Source organism: Porites lutea, chromosome 13 (genome assembly GCF_958299795.1).
Source record: "Porites lutea chromosome 13, jaPorLute2.1, whole genome shotgun sequence".
Classification (NCBI taxonomy): domain Eukaryota; kingdom Metazoa; phylum Cnidaria; class Anthozoa; order Scleractinia; family Poritidae; genus Porites; species Porites lutea.
In genome coordinates this window covers 13,588,126-13,597,518 of record NC_133213.1, presented here as the reverse complement: position 1 = coordinate 13,597,518, position 9,393 = coordinate 13,588,126, and the positions used below count along the sequence as shown (strand labels likewise).

Here is a 9,393-nt window from a genome sequence, read left to right as displayed (position 1 = left end):
ATACACGAAGAAGGTGGCGAAGTTCAGTTTGGAAGTTTTAACAGGTAAAGCTTTGTCTTTTTGACTCGAATTTATCGATAAAACCGGTGAAAAAGTTTTTTGTTTACAAATGCAAATTAAGCTTAAGTCTTGCGTTACTTTATTTAGGTGACTTGTTCATAAATAAGCTTAAAGCTAAATTTAATAATCTTTTTTACAGAATGATTTTAAATACAAAACGAATTCACAACTCCTTTTGAAGAAATTTCCCCGCAAGAGCTAAACAAATGCCTTCAAATTTTTATTTGTCGGCAAGAAAAAGCGACGGCCGCGGCCGTTCGGTCATTACGCGCCAAAATTGTAATCGTTGACAACAGTAAATGAGTTAAAAATCATCATTTTTGTGCTCGATCATCTCACTGTTTTAGTATATACTAAAACAATTATTCACCTCAGTGTCGGTGGCTAGTGGTGGGTATTTACCTCGCAGCTTCGCAGCTCGGTAAATATTTACGACTAGCCACCTCCACTTCGGTGAATAATCGTTATATAGCCTACGAAAGCCGAATTCATTAATTGCTTTATTATTCATTCAAAATAATTCCTAGTTTAAAAGGCTATCGGTCGCACAAGCATACCTGTACGTCATATATGCCTGCACGAATTCTATTAATACCCTAACTAGTTTTGGAGTTCACACAATCACTACCAGATAAATATTACACAGTCCATTCAATATTTTGGTTCTGTAAGCACAAAGCTTATTTTTCTCTCTATTGTATACCTGGGGTTATATTCTAAATCAATTTTTATTTAAATTTCTATAACATTCTTTCTTCTATAACGTAGCTTAATATTTTTCCGCTGCAGGTTTTTTTGTGGTTTATTATTTACCCATGTGCATGTAATTACTTTTACTGGTCTCCATTCATCTCAGATACAAGTGGTAGTTACGTATTAAATGCTGCTCTCATGTGTGTCACTGGTGAGTACTACGTTCGTACAAATGAAGTTTTTTAATGTTATGATGCCAGACAGACCCTTCGTCCGTCGCTTGTAGTAAGTGTATAATAACAGTAGTGACGGTAATTGTATAGGCTGGTACCCCGACCATTTTTTAACTCGTGGATTACGCGTAGCGCAAGGAATGAGTTTTTGTGGGCACTGCAATATGCAAATTTGTCACTCAGGTGTGGACACTTATTTAGCAATTAATGAATGAGGCTGAGTAGGATATGAAGAATTATGCAGATCCAGTTCGGCCCCGGTGGATAATACCCTTCGATATCTGCTTAATTCTTTATAGCCTACGAAAGCCGAATTCATTAATTGCTTTATTATTCATTCAAAACAATTCCTAGTTTAAAAACAAGCTAAAAAATGCTTACCTTCGTCGATGTTAAGTTCACCTCGATAGTGCATGTTTAGGAGATAAAGGGCTGTTCTTGTCTGCAAATATACTTCAAATAGCAGATGTTGTCCGTCGAGTTGTCTTCTTGTTATGTTTTTAGACAATAGTTCGTCGTGAAACGAGTAAAATATTCCGCCGACTGGTCGGCCATTTTTCTTTTCACAACCAAAACAACTCAACCTCGTCCCCAGGTTTTCTCTGTTAATGGTGCATTAACCTGCAACTGTGCTGCACTCATCGGTTGATTAATCGCAAAATTCTTCCAAATTTGGTCAACAGTAACTAGTTATGGTGAATTATGAGTGTGCTTTTAGCCAATCAGAAACGGAGAAATATTTTGAATGAATAATAATAGTAATTAGTCGGCCCGCACGAAAGTGCCGGATATCAAAACGACAATTGTCGTAGGTCGATCGTTCCCAAACGTCCCCGCGATAAAGAAGTACTGAGCGTGCATTGTGCCCAGAAGTTTCGATGTTATGATTTTGTAGCTTCCATAGAATGATAAGTTGTCTTCATCTGGACTTTGAATGTTTCAAATTAGCACTATGGCCAACTTTGAGACAGACGTTTATGAACTTTTGAACCTTTTTGCCTCGTCCAGGCGATAAACATGATGAAGAGATCAGCAATTGCTCTTCGACTCCCCAAGTGGTCCAAGCTCAAGATTCTGTCGTGAGTCTCACGATTTTTTAACTTTCTCACGGCCTCACCAGAAGACTCCCAATCTCGCGCGTTTTTGGGAAATATCATTCTTAAATGAAATGTTTCTTTGTTGAATAAAAACAGAAACGTTTACTGTTGCTGACTTCGCAATAGTTTTGCTTTGTCGGCCATTTCAAATGGGACGTAGCCTGCGAGCACGCGCTCTGGGGCGCTCTGGCGGCGGGGCGGGAAAATGAAGGAGAGCTTGCAACTACGTCTCTGGAATTTCAATTCCACCTCCAATTCCCCTGTGGCTCCCCGTCGACTGTGCTGTCAGATTTCCGCCAATCGGCGCGAGGCGGAACCGAGCGCGAATGTAAACAAACATTGAAAAGCACGTGCAAAGGGTAATGACGTCATTACAAATGTCATCTCCGCCAATCAGCATGTCGCATCGACTTTTTCGATGCAGATATTCAAATTCCAGAGACGTAGTTGCAAGCTCTCCTTCCTTTTCCCACACCGCCGCCAGAGCAACCCGGAGAGCTTGCTCGCAGGCTAACTGCGACGATATGAGTTCAAGTATGGCTTTTACCGTCAAAACCCTGCTTATTTTCCTCGAATATACGTCTGAATTCTTCATTATTAAAGCTCTACTAGCTTCAAACAGCGTCTACCGGCTAAATAGACTTCATGGGCAAAAACGTTAAAGAATTAATTTGACATGAATGTTCAACACTTGGTGCTGTGGCGCAATAGATACTGCGATGAGCTTACACGTCAATGGTCTGGGGTCCGACTCCCGCCGGAGGAAACTTTTTTTTTTTCTTTTTGGTCGTTTTGCTTTTGTTTTCTTAGTGTAGTTTAGTTTTTCTTTATACATATTTTCATTTTTTGACAGACTTAGGGTGCGTTCCTTTGAGATGATCCGGATTAGGATCAGTGATCCGAGATCAATCGGATCATGGTAGATCAAATGAACCGATGAATCCACTCTGGACAAGGATTCATTTGATCTGCGGACCATGATCCGAGTGATCTCGGATCACTGATCCTGACCCTTAAATAATACCGGTAGACTAATTGCAAGTTCATTATCAGCTTTCATTTTTAAAATAAATAATCCACGCGTCAGCCATAAGCACCCTTTGATTCTTGGCCAAATAAATGTGGCTATTCGCGAACGTTCGCGCAATTAGTTTCTTACAGTTTCTTACAGTTTCTTGACTGAGCCGCCCATGAATATCTCCTTGTAGGGTTTTGGATTGGAGGTCCTGCGAACTTGATTAGTTCTGCTATATCTGCTGATCTTGGAAGACAGGTATCATGTGTATTCTGTGCATCGTATAGTTCTTAAAAGTGGGAAATTGATACTCCTTTGGGAGCCAATGTTAGAAACACGAGGAGAGTTTTATCTGATATCAGCTTGATATCTATACACTGGGAAATGGATTGATTAAGCCCTTTCGTATAAATATTGAGAAATGTTAGCTATAGTGAGGTTACTGTTCAGTCCTCTCCCGTCTAAAGATTTAAAATGAGAAGAAACTATTCGTCATCTGCATTACTTTTTCTTAACAGAGTGCTCTCAGTGCAGACAGTGAGGCGTTAGCTACAGTAACGGGGATTGTAGATGGTACAGGAAGTGTGGGCGCTGCCATCGGACAGGTGATAACATGTCATGACTCCATTACAAACCTCTACCTATAAATACACACGATTCGACAAATACTTCACCACGAGATACAATTGCAATTCTTATCAAGACTCTCGGACTAAATGACTATTAGCAGTCTTGGCTTAAATACTTGGAACGGGCACTCGCCGCGCCTGACGTAATTGGGCAGTACACATCATCTCCCACGTTTCCTATGTTGTAATAACACAGTTAGCGTTCATTTATATTTATTAGCGTTGCGTTAGTGAGGGCCGTAACGGTTCCCTTCCCCCAAGAAAGAAAGAGCCCACTACCGAGGTCTACGTCCCCTACTCTTACTACTCTTTTTACACAGTAGCGTGACTGCACGATAAAGCGGCGTTATAGCAGGGAAGACAAAGTGTTATCTTACCAGATTTTCAAATAGACCCTGGTTGGTTGGGTAGGACCCGCAATGGAACTCGCGACCTCCGCTTACGAGCCTGGCAATCTTTTTATTGTTCCCCTTTAGTTGATTCTTTGTCGTCCTCGTCTTATTGTTTTGCCAAAAGACAGTTACAGTTTAAATTCAAAGCTTAACCGCTAAGTACCAATTTAAAGTATTACAGTGTTTATGACGGATTTTATTAATTTGTAAGACAAGTTCGGGTTAGTAAATTGTCTGCAATCATTAATCTTTGCAATCATACCGGACTCTCAGGATTTGGACCTTGGGTACCAGAGGTCCTTATGTTATGTTTTCTCCCTTTATATCTAGTTTCTTGTTCCTGAAATCAATACCCACAGTGGATGGAAACCTGTGTTTTACTTTTTGATGGTCATGGTAAGAGTAGTTCTAAGAAGAGATGAGTCCTTCTATTTTCGTATTTCAGCCTACCATATTTCTTTAATCCATTTGGCAAGAATATCCTTTTTTGCTTCTTGTTCCAATCATTTTAGGGAAACAAAGGCCACGCTTGAAAGGCCTTGGATCACTGGAGGAAACAGTCGGAGTACTCTCGGTGCTTTTGTCATTGAAGCCGCCAGCCTTGGAAACCTAACAACTAAATAGCTTGATTTTAGACCCTGAGGTTGCAAAATCTTTTTTGAAGACTTTGAGCATCAATAAGCGTACAAGCGTACATGCAAGCAAGTTACTGATGTCGCCCATCTTGGTTCACACTCATGTTCTGACCACCTGCTACTTTAAGTTGATTCAAAATGGCAGCATTTGAAATAAAAGAAATTTTGTCGGAGCATCTGAATTCAAAGGAAATGCTTCTGCTTATTCCTTTAGAAATTACCACTTATCTATACTTTCCATCATTGACTACAGGAGTAAATGGGTTAAATAACTGTCATTAGGAGTAATTTCAGGCACGAAAAAGCTATTGTCTACTACAGCACAGTTTCTAACACTATATTCCTTTGCTGCCTTTTCACCACAGCTGCGCCCTTTTCACTTTACAGAACGACAGGGTTTATGACCAGGGCATTTGTCTTTCTTTCTTTCAGGCTTTCATGAGTTTTGTTTGCCTTCTTATACCACCTGTTATCAAGTTCACACGGTAAAGCCAATGTCAAGGAGCTATAACTTTTTTGTTAAACTGTTTTTTAGCCTTCATTCTATCAGGGCAATTAAAGCACAGTGTAGCCGGTTCTTCTAATTCTTTAACAAGAATTTCTTAACTTCTCGTGTTGTTGTTGTTGTTCTTGACTCTAGAGAAAAATCCAGGAGAATCACAACATTGGCAAGTTGATTAAAATATAAGAGGGCATATAATTACACAAATGTTTCGATTTAAGTGATATTCTATTTTAAAATGTTGCTTAAGTTAGTGAGCCAAGAGCGAGCTAGACATGTTAAGCATTTTTTGTTTTCAGAGCGCTGTTATACAGAAACCGCCCGCCTCTTTATTACCAAGTAATTGACAGTGGCCAACCGGAGTACATTCCACCCGCACAATCCAAGACCATTGAAGCAAATAAGTGAACCAGGTTGGTCTGTCCTGACACCACTTATCAACACCGTCCTCCTCACTCTACTATGATACAGGGCTTTTTTACCGGTAGAAGGTTACAACCCACAAAAAAACGTTTTTAAGGCGGAACTTGTACAGTGGAAGCCTCCTTAACGGACACTCTCTAAAGAGGACTGCTCTTCTAACGGCCGCCTTCTCAAAACCCCGTTTCAACTGTCATACAAACTCTTTGTTTTTACATTCCTTTAAGTGAACATTCCGTTAGGCGGCCGAGGACACTTTAAGGTTTACGAGTTAGACTTTAGCTTTGTTTTTAAGCTACAGTAAGCGGGAACCCGAAATGAAATCCCTCTCTGAATCTTGTGTTTCAATAATCAACTTCATATTGCTGTTTGTCACAATGAATTCATATCAGCTTCAGTGTTTGTTTGTTTTTTTTTCACATACACGTCCGGTTACTCTGTAAAACACCACTTGAATTTTGTGCTTATGACTGCCGCATACGAGAACCATTGTCGTAAGCGGCCACCTTCAGTTACGTACACATTTTTCGCGTTCCGAGGGTGTCCGCATACCAGAGCTTCCACTGTATATATATTACCTCAGTGGAGGACCCACCCAGAGGTCAGGGGCATGTAGATACCTGTACGCACGTTCGCAGCTGAAAAAATGGCTGAGGTTAACAAAAAAAAGAAACAAAAACCAAAAATACAGATGTAAAACACACAAAAAATAAGTCATTACAGGAGGGTTCCGGGCGGTGGTTGGGTTTTGCGTTCCACAGACACTTGATTTTGTAGACTCGATACTGGTGCAACTATAGAAAAAAGACAAACAGCGCCATGTGCAGAGCCTTCAATGTATTTTACCTTTTGGATAATTCCCCCCAATTTGGGAAGTTTCTCGTTCCCCTGAAACTCAAGTGGAAACACTATGACAACCATAAGTAACGCGTCAAGGGAAAATGTGTCAGGACGTAAATTGTGCACACTTTTTTTGGTCAAGTGTATATCTTAAGAACGGATCTACTGACGACAGGCAGTTTTAGCTCAAACTCCTGCTACATACATTTTGATGTATTGCAATGCATTTTCAACGACTTTTACTGCTGTTCGTTACTTCCAGCTCAGGAAAAAGGTACTTAGGGGGGACGAACGACAATGATGCCCATGCCTGTGAACCGAATTACATCACAGTGCACAATGAAATTATCGCAAAAATACTGCCCGTGAATAAATTTAGAACTCTGAAATTTTTGTCACTCCTTCCTTCGGTGAATGGGTGGTTTTTTCTTGATTATTATGTTTTACTCTGCAATACATGTTTATACAGATCGTTTCACAGACATGGGCATCATTGGCATTCGTCCCCCTGGCTGAGGTGCGAATTCCTCGCAGAGCTGCCCGCTCGTGCTCATTTTCTGGTCATAAACAAAGGTGCTGGACATTTCTATCTGAGCTGTTTGAGAGTTTGAACCAAAACTGCCGAGGGATATTATAAAAATGTCGAGGAAGAAGTCATTCGACTTCACAGCAGGGTTTGAAGCAATTTATAGTGCTTCTGAAACTAAAAAGTACCTTTTAAAGAATAGCACGATAGGCCATCGGCTTTTGTATTCAGAATTGGCAAACATTGAATTTACTTGTCCCGAAAATTCGAACTGGTGGCTCCTTCTACCTGCATGACAGTAATTTATTTTTGAAATTCTAAAACAATTTTACAGCTGAATTTTGAGCGACTTTTAGTTACGGACGTCTACTCCAACAATTTTTCTGAAATTTCTTTGGCATATTTATTATATCAATAAAAGCCGATATCAGAAATTTCAGTAAAAAATATCAGCAAAATTTTTTGCTAGACGCGATTTTCTTCGAACAGTAGGGTCCTTTTAAGCGCTAATTTCTCAAGAAATGTTTACCATCAATGAAATCGGAATATTTCACATTATCGAATAACTTCTGTTGTTCTTTGCAAAGTTTCGCAGCCATCGCGTTAAAAACGATGACGTTATGACGGAAAATTTGTCACAGCTAAATGCTCTAGTATCAATTACCGAGCCACGTTAACGGCTACCCTTAACAGTGTCCTTCTTTGAGACAGTTGTCTGTTCCAGAAAACCTAGGTCTTTGTTTTTCTATAAAAAAGGAATGTGTTAACGATATATTCCTTAAAACCATGAGTTTTCCTTGCTTTTGCTGCCCACATCCGACAGGACTGATAACGATTTTAGAATTCAAAAAGGACAGACGGCAAATTGTTGTTGCTCAAAATATCTAAAAGTCGTAACTGTGCATCAGTGGGATGCCTAAAATGTGTGCAATGCCACAATTGGTTTCGGCGCGATTAAATCCTATGCCAATTGTAGAAAATTTTAGGAGGAGTCACCCACGATGTGAGCACATGAAGTTACCAACAAGGTATATTAGTAGTAAAACAACCCAAAGAAAATGTAATGCGTTAAATAACCACAGGTGGCCCAAGCGTAATATAGGCCACCTGTGGCGTAATATGAGAGTTTGTATGGGAAAAATAGGTCTCTAAGTCTCTTATTAAGTCTCAGTAGTGCTTTCATAATTTAATGTTAGGTTTATTTTATTGCAGTTGCTGAATGACCATTCACGAGCTTCATGTGCATTCATGTGCTTTCAGCGGTCAAGATGCATTTTTGTACGGATTATCTTTTAACTATTATTTAAAATATGAGGGCAATTAAGCTATAGTTAAAAGACCAAATACCCGTCCTTAAGCTGAGGCGTTTAAAGGAAATTCAAAATTTTGAGCATTAGTGCGTGTGGACCATTTTTGGAGAAGGGATGAGATTTATTTTGTGTGATTGTGTTACGTACATGTCTTACGTCAATTTTACAGCCCAGTTGCAGTAATTTCGGTTTGTTAATTAATTATTATGATTGTACAACTACGTGTTTGTTATTAAAAGGTGGGTGGAAACAAGAGATGATGGGAGCTATGTTTAGTCCAAAACATTTACACCGTCATTAATGACAAACAAACATCTTTTGATCCTCTCCTGCACTATCTTTCACTGCTTGTCTTGTCTTGTCACTTGTCTTGCAGTGATGGGTATCCCCCTGTGCAGGGTCCCCCTCATATGCAGATGTAGATGCTTTAAATGGTGTTTGGTGGTAGTGAAATACGACCTCGATGATCTTGGTGTTTCGATCAACCTGATAGGTTCGCTGTCTCGGGGTTTTACGTCTTGATCTTCGCAGTATCCCTCTTCAGAGCGTAACTTCTCTCGGCAGCGCGATTCAATGGTCAGTTTGAGCTATCGTCGTTGCCATCTCAATTTGATTCTTGGTCTTTTTTATTTAGCGATTATGATTTTTGACAAGGTTGCATTGCAGGCGTCTTATTCAGGTGCTCAAATGGTTTTTGTCGTGTAACCGCCATGTTGAATTGTAAAATAGTCGCGGAGTTGAAGCACGTCAATGGCGACCAGAGCATTAGGAACATAAACGTGCAAGCAGCTTTCTATCGCCCAAAATAATACGCCTGTACTGGGTTATGCGGCAGTGGGAGAGTAAAACAAAGAGTGCGTATCTTAAACCAAGCCCAAATGGTAGACCACAAAGAAAAGTTACGAAAGGGATAATTGAGCAGTTACACAATTTATCAGACGAATAGCTAACCCTCAAAGGGTTAGCCTAAGTATTAAACCCGTCGTGTATCTTTATAAATTATGATATTTTCACCTTATCAAAGATCAAATTATGCGTCAA

At 39.9% G+C, this 9,393-nt stretch overlaps 1 protein-coding gene across 2 annotated transcripts in view; it reads left to right on the top strand.

The window, feature by feature from the left end:
• Positions 1 to 8,649, top strand: part of LOC140922610 (sugar phosphate exchanger 3-like) — a 54,172-nt gene extending 45,523 nt beyond the window's left edge. For both annotated transcript variants that reach the window (XM_073372592.1, XM_073372593.1), the window contains 7 exons: positions 917 to 964; positions 3,292 to 3,356; positions 3,617 to 3,703; positions 4,450 to 4,515; positions 5,187 to 5,239; positions 5,556 to 5,669; positions 8,255 to 8,649. In XM_073372592.1, the coding sequence (XP_073228693.1) occupies positions 917 to 964; positions 3,292 to 3,356; positions 3,617 to 3,703; positions 4,450 to 4,515; positions 5,187 to 5,239; positions 5,556 to 5,664 (428 nt within the window). In that variant the 3' untranslated portion in view covers positions 5,665 to 5,669; positions 8,255 to 8,649. The remainder of the gene's footprint in view (positions 1 to 916; positions 965 to 3,291; positions 3,357 to 3,616; positions 3,704 to 4,449; positions 4,516 to 5,186; positions 5,240 to 5,555; positions 5,670 to 8,254) is intronic.
• The last annotated feature ends 744 nt before the right edge of the window (positions 8,650 to 9,393 follow it).